General features: G+C 32.1%; 1 protein-coding gene across 9 annotated transcripts; it reads right to left on the bottom strand.

Annotated features, from left to right (window-relative positions):
• Positions 1–3,470: 3,470 nt before the first annotated feature.
• LOC109341332 (BEL1-like homeodomain protein 4) lies at positions 3,471–16,304 on the bottom strand. Of its 9 annotated transcripts, XM_019579233.1 has the most exons (7): positions 16,063–16,304; positions 15,141–15,855; positions 15,000–15,062; positions 14,425–14,960; positions 11,976–12,361; positions 7,111–7,171; positions 3,471–4,169 (listed from the first exon to the last, which is right to left on the bottom strand). In XM_019579233.1, the coding sequence occupies exons 2-7, from the start codon at positions 15,751–15,753 to the stop codon at positions 3,579–3,581; spliced, it is 2,250 nt and encodes a 749-aa protein (XP_019434778.1). In that variant the 5' UTR covers positions 15,754–15,855; positions 16,063–16,304; the 3' UTR covers positions 3,471–3,578. The 9 variants fall into 9 exon arrangements, with proteins under 9 accessions (XP_019434778.1, XP_019434774.1, XP_019434776.1 ...); XM_019579229.1 differs by having other exon boundaries at positions 3,471–3,711; positions 3,742–4,169; positions 14,425–15,855; XM_019579231.1 differs by having other exon boundaries at positions 3,471–3,962; positions 4,008–4,169; positions 14,425–15,855.
• Positions 16,305–20,747: the final 4,443 nt, after the last annotated feature.

Raw genomic sequence — 20,747 nt, 5'->3', positions numbered from 1 at the left:
TTCATATTCAAACATTAACCCCAATAATGCAAAAGCTAACAGCTAATAGCTCCATTTGATGACTAAAGAAACTAATTTTCAAAAATGGCAGGATGGCATTCCAAGGACATTAAAAACATCATGCTTTAGCTTTATCAAGCAGCTTAATCAATTAAAAGAAAGGTTAAAAATAGAGAGTTTACTTACTTGTTGTCAACACACTTGTTGAAACAGGATTGTGTCATCCTGAAAAGTAAAAACAACAAAGGGTTAGCTAAATGAATTATTATTTTATAGACAAACATATTTTTCTTTTTTTAGGGGACGGGGAGAAAGCACACTTTCACGGGTTTTAACCAGGTGTCACCAGTTCATGTCACCAATTCACACTAAGAGCAGGAAACCTCAACAGTAACAGAGAAATAAAGAGACACTTCACATGAGAAACAGACAATGGCGTTGTCTAACTTGATCTAAAAGTTAAAGGAATAGGATTATCAATTTGAATAGGATCTTCTTCTTCTTTGACTACTTTTGCTCTCACAATCTAATGCCAATAACAATAACAATACAATTAATTAATCAATTAATAAATAGAGAGAGATAGGAATTGATGATAGAGCATACCATAGGCATAGAGCGAGAAGAAGAAATGGATGAAGAAGGAAAAGAGGGACGAGTAATAAGTGAAAGAGAAGAAGGAGAAGAAGAATGACTGGTGTCGATATGATTAGGAGTGACACTGGAAAAACACAAGCTGTAATGGACTCTTCTTCTTATTCAAAGTCTCTCCCTCCACCGTTTCAGTATCCTTTTTTTATATTAAAAAAGTATCACATTCCACAATCTAAGATAGGCTTTGGAGAAGATGATGATGATGAAGGTTAGGGTTATGAAATTTTTTTGGTTGAGAAAGAAAATGAAATGGAGAATTGGAAAACCTAGGTAATAAGGGAGAATAGAGAATGTAAAGATGGTGGAGGTTAAAAACCTCTACAAATTAAATAAAAACTTCCACTATATGTTTAGTTAATTACATGATCTGTCTCATTTCATTTATTTGGGGAGGTTTGAATAACCTCCACAAAATACAAAATTTGGTGTAGTGAAGTGACAACAAAAATGAACTATTTGTATTCTATGGGGAAGATTATTGCCTTAATTTTAGGTTTTCACCCATTCCATCATGAAAAAAAATTTAGTTGTTGAATGTAATGTTGGAAAGTCTTGAAAATAAGGCAGAGGAGATAGGAGAAAAGAAAAGTGGGTATGAAAAACACTTATTTGAGCTTTATATCTTTCACTTGAAAATCCTAAGTCAGACTATTATACAAGCCTAAAAGACTTTGTCAATGATTTTATTTTCTCAAGGTACACACCATGAGAGAGAAACGCTACCTCCAATAAATCTCATAAAATTTTGATAAACTTATCTTATCTTTAGCGTATAGGATTAAAATCCATTCTCTCATTATCACCATGTCACCAGTCAAAAAAATCCAAGTTTGCATGATCATTGTTTTAGTATGTCTTTTTAAAGAATTATGCTTAGAGTAAAGAGTGTGAAAAGGGGAAATGGAACAAAAGAATAATGGAAGCCAACCTAAACTGGAGCAATTTTGAAGTGATTTTGTCTAATGACCTCTAGGTTAAGCCTACAAGGACAATTTGAGTAGAAAGATGGATTCTATTATCTCAAACTGAGGTAGTTTATTGAGTTCTTGTTGAGAAGAAAGTTGAAAGTTATGACATGCAAGCCAACAAGGGGAAGGATAAAGATAGTCTTGTTTAAACTCAAAGATAGGCGTGGGTACACTTTAGGAAGGAAAGGTTTCTCGCTAAAAGGAAATCAAAGTTGCAACCAAAAGAAGGTGACCCTTTCCAAGTAATATAGAAGATCAATGACAGTCCCTACAAAATAGACATGCCTAGTGAGTATAATGTAAGCTACACTTTAAATGTTGTTGACTTTGCTCTCTTTGATGGAGGAATGACCATTCAGATTTGAGGACAAATCCTTCCCAAGAAAGACTGGATGATGTAGACATGGACAAAGATAAGCAACGCTAGGAAATCCAAGACTTAGGAGGGCCCATGATAAGGGCAACAGAAACTACATGGGTCAAGAAAGCATTACAATAAGTCATGACATCTGTAATCGAAGCCAAACCGAAAGAGGAAAATTTGGAGCCTGGAATAACGCATTGAATAATTAAAGGACCTTTGCTGACATGGTCATGTCATACCCATGGTCTTGGGCAGTCCCTAGGCTTTGCAATAAGGCTGGAAAAAATTTTAATTTTCTCGCAATTATTTAAATGATTGTATTTTTTCCCTTTTTGAATTAGAGGTTCTAGACCCTTCTAGGTCCTACTAATGCTTTTATTATGATTAAATGAACTTTTAAGTTTTGTATCTTCAACACTTATTTGAAGATTAGACATGCTTTCGTAGGACTTACACTTTCATTTATGGGAGCATTTTTCTTGTCTAGACTAGATGCCTTATTTTTTTTAAAAAAATTGTGAATTAACCCCAAGTTGAATCATTTGTTTTAACATACTTCTTAGTACATATTATGAGGAGTATTATCCTCCATTCTTAGCTGAAGAAATTTTAGGGACTTGTTGTACGGCTTATCACCCTTCATGGTGTCCAACCGCTAGTATATCAATCATCCTTAGTTATGGCACCATTAATTCTAAATCTACAATTTCATTTCTTCCCTTCTCTAATTCGTTTTCAACCTTATTGTTTGTGTTTTCTGCTTTAGTAGATTAATTACCAACTTTCAACTCATAAATGTCCACCACAATTAATGTTTCCACTAGAACAACATTTTCAAGGATTTCCAAAGAAGGTTTGCATGACCATGATACCTAATACCTCAGAAAATAAAAAGATGAGGAGAAGAAAGAGAAAGAGATAATTGACAATTTTATGATGAAAGGATGAAATTAAACTTATAAATGACCAAAATAAATTTAAAAGGAGATAAATAAACAAAATAGAAGTCAATTATAAAGTAAAAGACCAAAATACCACAATTAAGCCATAATTATTTTTGTACAAAGCACTCTTCTCTTAAAAAATTTGATTGTCACAAATTGCATGATGATTATTTGCTGCTTTTATTGTTTTGCATTATAAATATATTAGAAGTTGGTAGTGGATGAACCTTTAAGAAAAGTGTTAGTGGATGTATTATAAAAATTATCAGCCTGAGTCACTATAGATGAAAATGAAATTTGAACACCTGAAATTATTATATTAATTAGACCAAGTTCTATATACTTAATTAGGTACAGAACCTTAATTTGGTACATATACGAAATCAAAAACTTGCTATCCAGTTAGGAACTTCATAATCACTACAGCCCTGCTATGTACCTAGCTAGCTGAAGAGTGATGACATAAGGACACGCGTTTATCATAAAGTATTCCCTTCTTTTCCTTTCATTGTATGCAAGTTGAAGGAGGAAACATATCAGGGAGAAATCGAACGTAGAAAAACTTTCTTTTAATAACATAATAAAGAAACCTCATATATTTATTATTATCGTTAATTAAAATAATAATGTGACGTGATATAGGCAAGTTTAAATGCCACCAAAGTCCCTAATAAAAGGGCTTTTTTCGGGCATGTTCCCAGCATGGCGTAGCCCTAGGGTAAGTGACACATCACCGGTCGTGGTCCCAAACCTTATGAGAGTAGAACGAATGTCAGAACCACCAGAATTAGCGGTCCCATATTCCGCTGTAACCAAGCTGTTATGCGGACACGTGTCATCGGTGGGCACTGATCTATTATGTGGTGGCAGGTCTGACTCCAATAACGGTGGCGCCACCTCAGCGGTGGTGGTAGAAATGGAATGCCAAGTTGCTTGGTTTTCCGAGATGCCATGTATATTAATTGCTGTCAATGAAGGGTCGTTTTCAGTGACATTGATATTGGATCTTTTGCCTGTTGCTGTTGATGTTGTTGGTTGTGGTGCTGTTGCTGTTGATGTTGTTGTTGGTGGTGCTGTGGTTGGAGTTTGTGCTTGGTGGCCACTGATATTGCTGCTGCTTTGGTTGTTATTTTCTCTTTCTTCTGCACTACCTTCTGCTTCCTTAAGTTCTTGTTGGTACATATCTTCCACCATGGGTTTCCACAAACGAACCCTGGCATTAATGAACCAGTTTGATACCTGAAACATTGATACACATTCAATTGATCCATCCTAGTACAGATTTAAGTATAGTAGGTTTCTTAAAAAATAGTACAGATTTCAATAAACATGTGCACTGGTTGTGTGCTACAAGTTTTAAATTTGGGTGATTACCCATCCGAAAAATAAATAAATTAAAACATAAAATGTTTGGCATTGAAAAAATCTAACACAATGTTATATATGAATTTGACAAATTGTCACATTTAAATAAATGATTAGACTCGTCATAAATTAAAATTACAGTTGCAACTTACAGTCGGAGATAATTGTAAAATTGAAATTAATATGTATGCTCCACTTGCAAGAAATTACTTATTCATTTAGGTAAAGTAAAATACATAACACGAGCTACCTGATTACTCATGACCTTCATTTTTATATGTTAACTAATGTTGAAAGTTTATTAAATTTAAATTTCAACCATTCAATAGTATTATCAGCATAGGAAAAAAGGAAACAAATAATTTGGTTTTTAAGAAACAATTATATGAGGTATGCCATATAAAGACAAATTAAGAAAATGAAAAATTAAAAAGATAATGCAATATCCTTGATAGAATTGATTGTGATTTGTATCACTCCACCGTTCTAAATAGTGGTCGGCCGTAGTTGTGTTGTATTTTCCTTGTGGAAAATAATTACTGCCATAATTATGAGTACCATATGAAGATTACCAAAATTCAAATATTGTGTTGTGTGGTGTACAATTTAAAACTCTGACCTTATGTTTAATTCTGGACTGTTATTTCTTCCCACTGTATAAAAATTGTATGTATTATCGGTGTTTGAGTTTTATGTACTGTTACAACATAATCCATCGTTTACATGTAATTATTATTGACTTCTTAAAAAATATATACCAAATGAATGATAACTAATATATTGACTATATAAGTTTTTATATCAGTGCATAGACATTATAATTTAATTACAAATCGTAAGGGGCAGGAAAAATTAAATAGGTTAGTTTTTCTTATGGCTCTCAATTTCATGTGTTCCACTACAACACAAGCTTTGGGAATTTTGTTTTTTAAGTCTGGCAGTTTTTATAACAAAAAGAAACATTAATGATTCAGATAGAAAGTACCAGAATCACTTAACAAAAAAATAATATACCAGAATCACTTAACAAAAAAATAATGTACCAGAATCAAGCATGGACAAATCTTGGGATTTTGTAAATCACATGACTTTGTAAAATGAATGTAGTATATATATATATATATTTATAAATATTACTTTTTTTTCAAGAGTTAATAATAATTAAATATAAATATAAATGTTGTCATGATAGTATTAAAACTTATAATCTGCCAATACATTCATTTTTTCTGTTGTAAAATGAGAAGAAGCATAACTACCATAATGAGTTTGAAGATGAATATAATTTGCATGAATACGTATTATGGGGTTAATTAGCTGGTTATATAGAAGGAATAAACATGTCAGAAATTTTACCACAATAAGATTTTAATATCTGCAGAGATCATTATTTTCCCTTATGTATGGTTCCATTCATGTAGTTGGATGACGGCAATTGATATGACAGAGAAAATGAGTGACAGGCTGAGTAAGCAAGATTCGAAACAGCTAACTTTCATGTCAATATTTCTTCTGTACTTAAGCCTGCCCTTTTTATTTCCGAATTTATGTCACGATGGAACACTTCAGTTTTAAGAAAATTTTCCATGTATCCGAGAACACTTTCAAACATTCTTCAAGTTTATAAGAAAAGATTAAACATTTTCCCTATAGCTTACTAGAAAGTGGATCATCCCCGTGTTGGAGAGATAGTAACATGTTACATTAAAAAGAAACTAACAGTGCCAATTTTAAATTAATTGTAAATAAAGTTTTTTAAAATCATTAAATGAATTTGAATTTCATATTACACTATTGAACTATTAGGTATTAGAGTGGATCCCAACACATCATACTAATATGATTAATTATAAAGGTGAAATTTATCATTAAAGTGCCGTTCTTAAGGTGAAATTTATGTACAATATACTTTTTATGTAGTGTTTTAAAACACCATCTCATCTCTATGTCTATAAATAAGGAAATATGTGTTTAATCCTTTGTCTAGCTTATCAAAACTGTAATTTAATAAATTTTTCATTGATTATCCAATAACACATCATGGTATTCTAAATTCTAATAAATATTTTTTTCTAATAGAAAAAATATGGTATGCAATCCACAGACAATTTTATTTATTATCGTAACTACAAGTTTAAACAAAATTTTCCAAAAAGAATTAGTATCTTTGGGACATTTTTTTGCTAAAAATGTACTATTCTTAATTTTTACATATTTGTTTATGAAAAGGTTTCAATTGAACTTGTATACTTATAAGCATTCGTATTTTGATCCTAAAGTTGCTATTTTAACATATAAAAAATTTGACTAAATTATTTTTGTTTAGGAAAACAAAATAGAGGAAAGAAACAATGAACAAACACGTTATTGTTTGTATCAATAAAAAGGGGAAGAGGATGACAGAAGGATCCAGAGAGTAAACAAAAGCCAAAACCATGAAGTTGCATCTGAAATACATTGCTGGTCCCTTCTCTTGCATCCACAGATTTTTTTTTCTTTTTATCATATGTGGTCCAAATCCGGATCCTTTGGAGGATCCCATACTAAATTGGATGGTGACACATGTATTTCAAACAAAATTAACAATATAAATTATAATTTTTTTTTAAATAATCAATCTCATTATTGACCTCACATTCTGGTATTGGACTCTTTAATCTATAGTACTAGAGAGGATCCGGCACATGTGGGCCGGTCGTTGCATGTAATTAATTAATCACAGCGGCTATCTAAAAATAATTCTCTCTAGATCACTCAAGTGTGTTTGTCTAATGTGGTGTAGTGTGGAAAGCTAATAGAAGAAGAGAGGAATAACCTGATTTCTTGATAGCCCAGTCTGTCGTGCCAACAGATGCTTATCTGCATCGCTTGGATACCTGAGAAAGAGACCAGAAAATGACATAAGAGTCCATTAATTGCCTTAACTGTATAATGAGATATCCAGCTTTATATACCCCTCTAAGCAGCGTTTCAAACCTTTCTTTCTGTCCCAATTCATGGGGCGTGAGAATCTAAGAGACACAAAGAAAGATCTCTATCATTGCTGCCATAACAGAAAATAAAGTGGATCGCTGTACACACTGACCATAATATTGTGTTCATGTTTCATTATTGTTTGTTGAATAAATAATGTATACTTCCGACACATTAACGTAAAACGCATCATGCATATTTGTGTACGGTTTAAATGTGGGAAAGTTAAAAAAATTATACTGTCAAACAAACTATTTATTTTAGTGTGGAAAAAATAATTTCAAGTATTACTTTTCTTTGAGGAGGATTAGAGAATGCTAGGAAAATACACTGGGTCAAATGGGGATTGTGTATAAAACAAAATTTGAGAGAGGCCTAGGCATTAAAGATATACACATTTTTTAATTTAGCCTTATTAGGAAAATAGATATGGCGAATGCTAAACGAGATAGATAGCCTTTGGTATAGAATTATGGAGTCTAAGTATGGGAGACATGAGAACGAAAACATTGGCATAATAGGAAAAAATCATTTTCGATTCGAGACTTAGGAAGAATAGACTCGACTATCATTGAAGGCAAGAACTGGTTCTGGAATAGTATAAAAGGAAGGATTGGGGACGGGAAAAATACTAGTTTTTGGCACGACAAGTGGTTAGGCTACGACAAATTTGAGGTCAGATATCAGAGATTCTATAACATAATCTAACATCGAACAAGGAAGCAAACATCAGCCTTTTGGGGCATTGGTCGAATGGAGTTTGGGAATGGTCTCTATCTTGGACTAGACACCTTTTTGTTTGAGAATTTGAAATAACCGATAATCTTATGTAGGATTTACATTGCACTACTTTGAGGAGGGAAATAGATGATTGTTGGGACTAAATTCATGGGATTCCAAAGCACCTCCCGAAGATTATCACTTTTGTTGGGAGACTATTCCAAGATAGAGTATCCACCATGGAAGCTTTGCTCAGGAAAGGAACTTCACAACTACAAGGGGGATCTACTTGCAAGCTCTGCGATGAGGAACTAGAAACCTCCCATCATCTATTCCCAACATGCATGATTACTTACAAACTTTGGCAGATGATATGTAATTGGGGTTTGACATCACCCTACTAGAGAATATGAGAGGACATTTCATAATGCATATGGGCATGTCTGCCAATAGAAAGAGCAAGCTATTAACATCATATGAATATTTACTATATGGTGAATTTGATTCATAATGAATGATTTTATATTCGATTCTAGAAAGACCCCTTATAACAAATAGCGGAGACTGTAAAGGCGAAATCATGCTCTGAATGGAATTATAACTCAAGCTGCATTGCTTAAATTCTTACTACCCTTAAGTTATTGCTGTAATTATGTGATTAATTAACTCTTCTATGTAAATCTTGTACCATTGGTACATTTTATTAATACAGTTTTACTTAGATTTTTTTTACTTTTCTTATTATTTGTAATATTATTTTTTAGGTTCTGAAATACTATATAATGAGTGACAGCAAAACTCAGAAAAGATAAAAGAAAATTGCTGTAAAACAAGTGATACCTACATGTATTATCTCTCACAGCTTTTTTTTTCTGGCAAACTAATATTAATGACCGTTGCTGTAAAAGGTCGTCTACATACACACATAAATAACGCTTTTAGAGTCCCTCTTTTGGTCTTACCTTCTGCAACTACTTTTTTCTCTTTGTTAATCAACGGAAGCCGTCTATACCAGTTTTTGATCACTGTTTAATTTTTTTAATAAATTAACTTATAATATATCATATTATCCCTCTCTTTCACACTCTTGCAATGGTTAATTGCCTTTTGTCTTTCTCCTTGTCCAATTGAATCTTTTATCTTCAAATATGTGATCAAAATGAAATAAAAATAGAAAATTTCATAAATATTCAATTTCTTAACTAATAAGAGTTTGGTCTTGAAATATTCAATGGAGGAGGAACTTGTTTGCTTAGGAGGAAGAGGATTATGATGATCTCTTAAAAATAATCCATGATTCTAAACCTAAACAACAAAGTGAAGATACTTGGATTTGGTTACATGACAAATGTGAGAATTATTCAGTCAAGAGTGCATACCAATTTTTATAAAAACAGGAAGGAAGCAATCTCATTTTCTTCAAGAAGCTTTGGGCGAATAATATCCCATCAAATATGAAGTGTCTAGTATGGAAAATTGTTTTGGATGGTATTCCAACTAACCTAGATCATAGAGGGGGTTTAGGAGTACATGACTCCCTTTTGTGTGTTTTTTGTGGTGAGTTGGAGGAATCCACTAGTCACTTGTTCTTTTCTTGCCCAACATCCTACATTATTTGGCAAAGACTCTATTCTTACTTTGGACTTACCTCTATTATTCAAATGAAGTAAAGACCCATTTGTCAATTCATGCATCTTTGTTACGGGTGGACAACAAGAAATTCCATTTGTGGATGGCTTTTTGGTTTGTCACAATTTGGACTTTTTGGCATATTAGGAACAAATGTATTTTTGAGAACAAACGTTTTCACCTTGATGAGGTGATGAAGCTTATTTTGCTACATTCTTGGAGTCTTATCAATGTCCGTTTTTTTTCTGTAGTTGCTTGGTTGAGGAACCCTTCAAATGGTATTCTTCCGTATTATTTGTAAGGATTTAGAGGATAGGAGTACCACTTGTTCTCTTAATTTTTCTTTATCTCTATATTAATACTCTTATTGCTGATCAAGAAAAAATAAGATATATTTTAATTGGTTTAAAATAGATTTGATAATATATTTAGAGACAATTTATCTTTGTCCAATTTAATGGAGTGTCCTAACTATATTTCGGTTGAAATATTGGAAATCTCTCTCGTAGCCATGCAAGTTATCTTACCTATAGTTATTATTAGAAAGATATTTTTAGGTGCTCTATATGTCCCTCTGAGTTAAAAGTTTTCAATGTGTTCTATTAAATGCATGCAACAATATTTATCGACTATTGTTGCCCTATACTTTAACTAGATATTTTTAATATTACAACTACCCGTTTTTTAACATGTGATTTTTAATATGATTATCTATATTCTCCAATTTAACCCTATATCTTTTTATAACAATTTTCCTTGGTTATCTCTCTTTCTAATTAAGCACAGATATAATAAAAATAATTATTAATATTATTTCTGTATTTGTACAAATTTATCTTTTAAAAAGAATTCACCCGAACAAGTAGAATAGTGTAATATACTATTAATACCAGGGCAAATTGCATCCCTATTATATAAGATTTTACTTGATTACTCTTAACATCCTTTTTATTTTCTAATTTGTACTTGATTACTCTTGACGTCGTTTCTCTTAATGTTTAGTTATTATGATATCACCCTTTCTTTATGTGTTGGTGACTGTAATTATGCTTCCTTTAAATTGAGTCGAGTATTACTTTTAAAATAAAAGAAAGAGTATTTTCTCCTTTAATATTTTTTGAAGTTGTTCCTTAATACCATTTAAGAATCTCTTAGTCATGAGCATATGTTTGGATAATTGAATTAGGACATATATCTGGTCACATAAAGCTATACTCATGCAATTATTATTTATTCTCTAGCCTTAAATTTTAGAGAAAATAATGTATGCAGAGGAGAAAATGAGAGGAGAGAAGATTTAAGAGATAGTAAAGAGAAAGAAATACATGACAAAAGTAATAGACTTTTGTGGTATATGGTACTATTTGTTAAAAGAAAAAAGAAAGAGAAGAGAAATGTGTATTTTCTTCTCTATCTCTCTTGTTTGGTTGAATAAAAAGTATGAATGAAAAAATATTATATTTGAAAAGACGAAAACACCCTTAAAACAAAAAGAATGAAAAAATATTAAGAAAGAAGAATTTCTAAGGTCATTCTTGTTATTTTAGGTGAGATAGAATTTTGTGTTAAGTCATATTTTTATTAAGTGTTATAAAACTCAGCTCGAACCGGCTAATTCAATCGGTCCAACTGTGAATCAGACATCTAACTGGTCTAAGCCTTTCATCAAAGCAATTTTGCATTAAAATATGATTGGCTCAGTTTGACTCGTTCAATTTAAGCTTAAAACCAATGACTCGGATGGTCACCCCAATTGAATCGGCTGAGTAAATTAAAATTTCTTTTTTAAAAAACATCCAATATAATATCATTTTAAGATGAAAAAATCAAGTTATTTTAACTTCTTTCTAGTTATATTTATTATTTGTTAGTTTAAGTTGTCGCAAAATATTTGTTGTTTAATTAAATTTTAAATTTATTGTAAGCTTTTTGTTGTAATTAAAATATAATGTATTAATATTTTCAACTTATTTATAATATTTTATAATAATAAAATCTTATTTATTGGTTGTTTATTTAGGTATAATAATATTTTTAAAATTTGGATATAGACTTATAAAATAATATATTAGTATTTGAATTTTTAAATTTTTAATGTAGAACATTTATCTGGTCTAATCATAATCAATAATTTATGGACTTCACTACTTAATTGAGTCATTGACCAGACTCAATTTAAGAAGAGTGTTTTTATTGTCTAGTCATTTCTCTGCGAGAGAAAAACCAAAAATCACTTTCTCGACACCTTATCGGACTATAGAGGGTGACAGAAAATATTTCCCCATCCTCGTCAAATAATTTGGCATGAGTCGAAGAGTTAAGAGAGTGAAAAACAGAAAGAGTAAAGAAACAACATACGGATGAAGGAAATGCTCGAAAAGCCAGGCTCTCAAAATGTTGACAGATCGTTCAGGCAACCCTCTCTGGGGCCTCCAAGCTTCCTGTTCCATCATACCCATCTGCTGAAATGCTCTCTGCTGTCTTAGGCTTTGTTCAAGAAGTTTCAACCTTGGGGTCTCTCCTTTTGTCACACCTGAAGTCCCAGCACCATCTTTCTCTCCCAAAAGCTCACAACTATTCTTCAGCTCCACTGTTATTGCATCCTTTAGACACCGGAAATGTCGAGACATTGCTTTCTTCGCAAGTTCTGTGTATTGAACAGCAGCCCCCAAACCCATCACCATGTCAAATGAGTTCACAATCGTAAGCATTTGTTCGCAGTAGTAGCTGTACCTCCTGTCCACCTGTAAAATTACATAGAACAATTAGTTACATACATAAAAAACAGTTTAATATTCATGTACTATCAGTATAAATATTTATACTATATTATTTATCATCCTTTTATAATACTTTTTTGGATAGTCAATGATAATTAAATATGAGCATGGAATAATATAATGAGAGTATATAAAACTCTTATACTATTACTATATACATGTTTTTTCTTCATAAGAAATATGTCAGAGTATATAATTAGGAGTGTCCAATTGTAAACTTGAAAGCCGGAATGAATATTTTTCAAATTCTAGCTTGAGCACAATTTCATGTACAACTTCATTGCCAATTATGTTATCACCTCTTATTTTGTAAAGAATTTTGGTCCATCTAGTTGCCAATATATTTATTCTGAGTATATAAAAACTAGGAGTACTCAGATGTATTTAATATAGATACACGAACACCACACAGACATGATCACCTAGCCACTATGAAAAAATGTCAATGATAAAAAAAGTATAGACCAAATAATTTCCCAGATATTAATAATCTTAATATATGATTATCGTTGTTTCAATGAAATGTTCTAAGAGGCACTTTAATTTTTTTAAGAGGTAGAAGATAAGAATAAAGTACATGCTTTGCATGTTCTTATTTTCAAGGTATTAACTAAGGAGAAATACGCTGGATTGATCTAAAATATTTTCATTTTAGAGAGTAAAGTAAAACAATAATTTATTTGTTGTAAAAATAATAAATATATATATACTCGTAAAAAATCACTTTTTAACATTTTTGAGGTATTCATAGATATTACCTATCCCTAAGAGTATTCCATTTAGTATCTGAACCAATCAAATATTTTTACAAAGAAAACTTTGAACAACAAAATAAATATTTTTTTATTACTTTTTAAAATCTAATTAGTTTGGTACATAAATTGTGATGGATTATCTCAGTCCAATGTTGGTAGGTAAACTTATTTGAATTAAGATATATGGGAATTAGCCTATGCAAATGTTGAAACCAAAACACACACCTATGTATGCATAAATAGAACTTCTCATCTTCTCACTTGAATATATGAATTTGGTGAGACTTATTTTCTTTCTAAAATTAAAAAAGAAGAACTCAGCTACTGTGGAGATATGTGCAGTAAAATTTTAGTTGTGAATGAAGAGTAGTTTTGTGTATCTTCTCCTTCACTCTTTTTCATAAGTTTTATTGTAAACAATATTTGTATAAAAATAGGAAAAAGAAAAGACCCTTGATCTCTTGATCCATAGCTGGTCAACTAAGATATGATGACAATGGCTTTCACTGCAATATATTTTTTTAGTACAAGGCTTTGGTTGCAACATTACTATGATGGGGATGGAAGTGAGAGGGAAGCGGCATTCATAACCACTTGTTATGTGATATATATGATTGGTAGGTGCTTTCCTTTCTGTTGGGGTCTCTCTTAATAATCAGAGGAAACGTCGCTTCTTGATGGACGTATTCTCTTATAATTGGTAATGTCCTGGTTTCACACTTTCACCAAACATATAGAAAATAAATCAAAATACTATAAAATCTTCCACCAATCAAATTAGAAGATTGTAAAATGATTTTTGATTAAAATACGGAACAAATTAATCCTTAATTACCAACTTATCCTATCCAGTATCTAGTAACCGTAACCCTATTATATACCAGCCAGCTTTTTTCCTTTCTGCGTTTATAAAATTAATTCAATATCATACTTCGTAGATTTGTTTTAATTTATAATTTAATAAGAATATGTTTCTGAGTTAAATTTTTGGAGGGGAGGAAAAATAGAGTTTCAAATCATGAAATATAATATTAGTAAGATAATCATAGGGCTTGGATAATGAATAATAAAGGAGGAGGAGAGAGAGGTAGAAATAAATAGTATTGTGGTAATAACTGATTCTTTAAAAAATTTGTGACTACAATTTTATATAAAGAAGTATAACAACTTTGATCACGGATTATTAAATTTAATGTTGTGAAAAAAATTTCGGTTATTGAAATCACATTTTTTAGAAGAAAAAAGTGAGTAAGAGAGTGAGAGAATACATGCCTCATCAAGCATGGCTAGAAGTTTCACCTTCCTCCTTTGATGCTCAATCCTATCAGCAGCTGACAAAGGAGGAAAATCCTTTGATAAAGATGAAGAAGCAACACCAACACCAGCACCACCACTTCCACCACCCGGATTAGAATTAGGGTTTGGGAGCTGCCTCTGGTACTTGTTCTTCTTGAACTGACCCCTCCCAACACTGCAAAACTCTTCTAATAATTCTTGAGCAGCATTGGCATAGTTTGAATTCCTTAGCACATTAACTGCACCTAACGATGAATAAGATGAGGATCCAAACAAAACATGTCCTTGATGGCTTTGTCCTAAACCTCCTTGTATATGCAATTCTTGTTGGAGATGAGGAATACCGAGATTCTGGTAATGATAATGAGCAGCAGAAGAAGGACCTCCACCTCCTTGATTGTAATACATAAATCCACTCTGCCCCATTCTTAATTCTTCGGACTTCGCCGCTTCTAAGTGCTGCAAAGAAGATGACAAAGACAAAGAAAGACCTTGGCCTTCAACAGCACCTCCTCCAATTTCATTGTTGTTAAGGTGGGTGCTAGTTGTGCCTCCATCTAGAGCACCACCATCAGGAACCCATGTGAATTGACCAAATGACCCTTCTCCAGAATTACCAGCAGGGAAGCCTTGTAGGGAAGTGCTGGGAAGTAACATGTGAAGTGTGGAAGAATGAGTAGTGGTAGGAGCTGGAGAAGGAGATCTTGTTTGTGGTGGGTTCATGAGAAAAAGTTGCATGGCAGCTGCTGAATCTGCATTTGTGTTTAACATCTGTTGTTGTTGATGACGGTGTTCTTGGTTGTTGTGATGATGATGATGCTGAACTATAGTACTATCATTGTTTCTGTCACGGTTCGGATGATTATTTGCATCTCCCAACAATGGTCCCAAACCAGTTATCATCCCTTGTCTGTTTCCATACCAGTCACTGGCCACTGGTGGTGGTGGCTTTGTGGTGGAACGAAACATCGCCGTCATTTGCTGTTGTTGCTGCTCCAATAATTCAGTGGCCGTTACGGTAGCTCCGGCATGAGAAGGGAAATTGAACATCTCCGATAACATCCCTGGATTCTCGTAAACTGGGAGGCCTCCGGATACTTCTTCTATGCCAACAACTAATGGTGGTTGTGGTGGTTGTTGCTCATGTTGTTGGTGTTGTTCTTGGTGGGTTATGGAAGTGGATCTCTCGAACCTATTCGAGAAGTTGAAGATTCCTTGGTTGTAATCTTGGGACATAGAATTGGAATAGGAATGAAATTGATGTGTCTTTGAATGTGAAGGAAACGAAGGTGTTGCTATTTCCATGTTAATAAGATCTTGCTCATCAACATCTTCACATACTTTGTTACCACAGTGTCCAATAATTGAATTGATGAGTAATAAGTATCAGCACCTGAACAAGCAAATCTGATAAAAACTCAGATCATGTAATTATACTCAATTATACATGGCACAAATTGGAAGAAAAATAGAGAAACGAAATTTATAGAATGAGTGAGTAACGATTTACCTAGGCCCCTCTCACCTTTCTTCTTAATTAAATATTAATGTTTCTTTTTTCATTTTCAGCTTTGTCATCATGTCATAAATATATACTCACATAAATATATATACCTCTTAGCAGAGTATGAAAGGATGCAAGGCTTTCAGATATCGTTTTCCCTTCTGTGGTACTGAAAGCTTCTTCAATTTTTTCTTTCTCTCTCCCAGGCTCTCTTTGTATTGTCACTCTGTCCCTGTGTCTCTTTCTTTCTCTCTCTCTCTTTCTTTTTCTAATATCTTTTGTTGTTGCTGGGCAGCAAGTGTTTTTGGCAATCAACTTCTAGAAAAAGAAAGATGGAAGATGCACACAATATAAAAATGGGAAAAAAGATGTATTTTTTATAAACTATTATTGAATTATTTATCTAGTGTATCAAATTGTGGACCACATCACGCGATGCGGCTACAATATTGCGGTTGCGGTGACCGCCGCAACCGCATCATACCGCAATTGCGGTGTGATCCTGATTCACAGTGATGCGACCGCAACAGGCCGCGATGTAACCGCATCAGACCGCATCGGGTCGCAACGGAACCGCATCAGGCCGCATCAGACTGCATCGATGTCAAAAATATGTTTTTTCTCACAAAATAATTCACACCGCAATAGCCGCAATCCGCATCGCAACGGTCGCAATGACCACAATCGCAACGGTCGCAATGACCGCAATTGCAATAACCGCAACCGCTATCGTGACCGCAACAACAATTTAAAACACTGTATTTATCATTTACATGTTTTACAATCATAAAGTCATTGAAATATAAATAATACAAATAAATTGTAGATGTTGTAATAAATATTTATATTGATAATACACAAATATATTACACTTTATAAAAATAAAAAAATGTAGGCTTTTTTGGGGACTCATATATCTATCTCAAATAAATACTTTTTTTTGTTATAAAGAAGAGATGTAGCAGTTGCTGTTCTTTCTTTTCTTTGGTCTTCACCTCATATACTTTTGTTTTCCTCCACCAATATTGTCTTTTCATATTTTCATTTCTTATATTCATTAATATCACAAAAAGTTAATGGTAATAATTTGCTAGCCAAAGAAAATATTCATGGTATAGAATGACTATAATGACCTTACCTGGTTAAGGGAACATATATTAGAGTAATAGACACAATTGTTTCACTGTCTAATTGAAACTGCTCGCACAATAAACTATTTATATTTCAAATTCAAATATTTTATTTGATTTAAGGACCCATTAGTTAATTACTTAATTAGGAAGTCCGATCCCGATAGTTAATGTGTAAAAAAGAAGAAACTTCTATATCTAAAAATACAGATGTCATGTCATACATTCAAATGGATACATTGTTTTTGAATAAGAGCCATATGCATTATTAATATAAATATTTATAGAAAATCAGTATATGTTATCTACAATTCATTTATATTTGTTTTGAACAGTTAATGATAATCAAACATAAATAATGAATTAATACAATAACAATATAAAAAACTCATTCATTCATTGTTAATATATACATATTTTACTTTAATTGTTATCCTCAAGGGCCTTAATTGCTATTTACATTGGTTTAATTAGGATTCTATCGAAATGGTATATTTAATATTATATGTTAAAGTAAAACCTTGAGTTGAGTTTATGCATTTTGAATTTGTCATGAGAAAAGAAAAAAATAATATGCCAATTGACAACAACACAACAATAATGCTTGACAACTATTTCTCTCCATCGTCTTAATTATGTATAATTGTTAACAGACCTTTTAATCAATATGAGTGAGGATTTACTTACTGTAAGAGTAAGTTAAAATAATTTTACATTTTATCCATCAAATTTAGGGAAATTTAATGATTTAAATTAGTAAGTAGATATAAATCATTAGATTCTCCAATTATGAATGATTAAAATATTAAGCAATTTTTTTAATATATCTCAAAAAGCTTAAATGGTTATGATAAATATTTTTAATATATCTCTGAAACGTCACTTTAATTTTTTATCATGTTCTTATGCTTGACATTTTATTTATAAGAGTGTGGACCACAATTATAGTATTTCATGACTATTAATAGTGGAAATATAATATTCTTCATGAACAAGATCTTATAAAATTTAAGTCGGATTAAGATAGATAAATAAAAATCATAACAACTTAAAAGGTAGAAAATTAACGATTCACACGATGTGGTCTACACAACAAATATGACAAAATTTTCAATGTATGAAATAAAAGAACCAACAAGTATCCTCTCTATTAATAGAGAGATAAATAGTTAATTTTACTTTAATTTTCAATGGCAAAAATATAATTTTATGGTAAACAAAAAGATAAAAGTATTATTACATTTTGTTTTTTGTGAATTATATAATATTTACCTCTCCATTAATGAAGAGTATCCTTACTCGAAATAAACCGTTACAAGATGTTGAAAGCATTCTGAATTGAGAAAAATAGAGAGTCTCACTTTAGATAGTGGGAATGAGTAAGGACCTTGAGGCAAAAAATACAAAAAACCAAGGAACCAATAACATAGTAAGATATTGTTATTGTTTTATGTACAATAAAATAGCACTTTGTCATTGAAAACATATGTAAAATCAAATATTTATTAATGCAGAAATCCTTATTCAGTGAGAATACTTGAAGATGGTTTATAAGTAAAGCAGTTGCTTATTAGAGTGTGCGTCAAAGGATACATGGTTTTGAGGTGAGCTACACTCACACCACATGACCGCAACACAAGTGTATCGTTGCCACCATCCTCTTGACTCTACTAGGAATTGGGCTTAGGCCATGCGGCATAAATCTTCTTAATGAAACCAACTTTTATTTATTTATAATCAAAGTTTGAGGAAGTTGATCCATATTAGCATGTTCTTACAAGTCAGCACACATTCTTGAACTTTGGGCACAAGCAAGTGTATGACTAGCACTTGCTAACACACAAGCTGTACATGACAAAGTTCTCTCTGCTTGTGCCTCATGTGAGCATTCATTTTTTATAATGAATGCGATCTAGGTCATTCATTTCCTAGTTGTTTGAATTCCCATTCCTATAAATAGAGCCTTCGGCCTCAACTTTTCGCCTCACCCTCTTTTCTTTGTCGGGAGATTTCAGTCATGTTCTCTTTTTCTCTCTTTTGGTACTTATAATCTTCGAGTTACATTAGTCATATCATTAAGTGACAAAAGCCATATTTATAGACGTAAATCTAGAATGGTTTCCACAATGTAGTGGTTATCCGAAACAATGATCTCACATATTTTATTCTAGAGATGTCATGGTTGATAGTCTGTTTTAACATTTTTGGAAACGCCATGAAATATCATAAAGTGAGTAACCTATTATGTGTCCAGATTTTTGAACTCGGTTGTAACAATTTTAAGATGTTTGATTCTACCATGTCAACCGAATAAATTTTTGGTTATGCTTCTACAGGTTTGACATCACACAAACCATTTCAGTTTTAGGTTTATCATTTCAAAAGATGGGAAAAAAAGATGACGTTCTTTCTAACCATAAGAAAAGTTGTCCTTGTTTTGAATGATGTTATCCTAGTGGTGCCTAACTATAAGCCTCTGGAATGAGAATCATTCATTAGGTAAGAAATTCATTCTCAATGGACACTATGATTATTTGAATGATTATTACAGAATTTACAAGACTGCAAAGATGCTTGGGGTGTGCTGAAAAAGAAGTATGATACTGAAGAGACGATCACTAAAAAGTATGTTGTAAGTCACAACTTTAGGTACCACTTGACAAATGATAGGTCAGTGGAGGTCCAATCTTCAAGTAGCTATTATTATAGACAAATTGTCCCCTAGTTCATTACTAGCCCACACATTGAGAAAGAGACACGAAGGAATGGCCATATGTTGGAACCATAGTGGTTTTTGTGTTTTGGAGTGAAAAATATTTCACTAGAACCAATTAATTAATCTCATATTACGTCCAATGACCACCATGTCTAATGACTTCAATAATATTACTTGGTGCCTTGTTAACTACTCTTCCAATCAGATGAATCTATATGTTCATCATGCATATTTATTATGTTTATTATGAATGAATGCAAAGTAATTGCCACCCCGATGAGTTCTGGAACATACATCGAAGCAGACTTGATATGGTCGGCTCCCTTATTTATCTTATTGCAAGTAGACTTGATATTATGTTTAGTGTTTGTCTTTATGCACATTAACAATCAAAACCCAAAGAGTCACATATTGTTGTCGTTAAGAGAATAATGAAATTTTTGAAAGGCACATATGATGTGAGATTATGGTAATAAGGTATAGTAGAGAGCCAATCATACCTCAATATTTTGTGATGTCTATGGGTTTCCCAGACTCATCTTTGTTGACATATATACTTGAACCCATGGGAGTAACTATTTCTTTGCACTCATCCAAGTCAAAACCTTTCGACACATCTTTGCAGTACATGGTTTGGTGTACAACATGTGTTACTTTAATTGCAGTACAATAAATAAGTTTATTTTATCCATCATTAACCTCTCAAACTCACCTTTCATTATCTTAGTGAAATCAATACATAAATATTCAATAGTGTATCCAAAAATATATCATCGACATATTTGGACAAAAAATAAATGTTGCTAAATTCTTTTATTAAAAAATGTACTGTCAGCTTTTCCTTTTTGAAATCCTTTTTGATATAAGAAGTTATTTAATCTCTAATATTATGCTCTAGGAGCTTGTTTCAAGCCATAAAGCCATTTCTTTAGTTTATGTGCATGAGATA

This window comes from Lupinus angustifolius, unplaced genomic scaffold, assembly GCF_001865875.1.
Source record: "Lupinus angustifolius cultivar Tanjil unplaced genomic scaffold, LupAngTanjil_v1.0 Scaffold_434, whole genome shotgun sequence".
In the NCBI taxonomy this organism is placed as follows: Eukaryota; Viridiplantae; Streptophyta; class Magnoliopsida; order Fabales; family Fabaceae; genus Lupinus; species Lupinus angustifolius.
The sequence above is the reverse complement of the archived record's forward strand: the minus strand, read 5'-3'. Positions and strand labels throughout refer to the sequence as shown.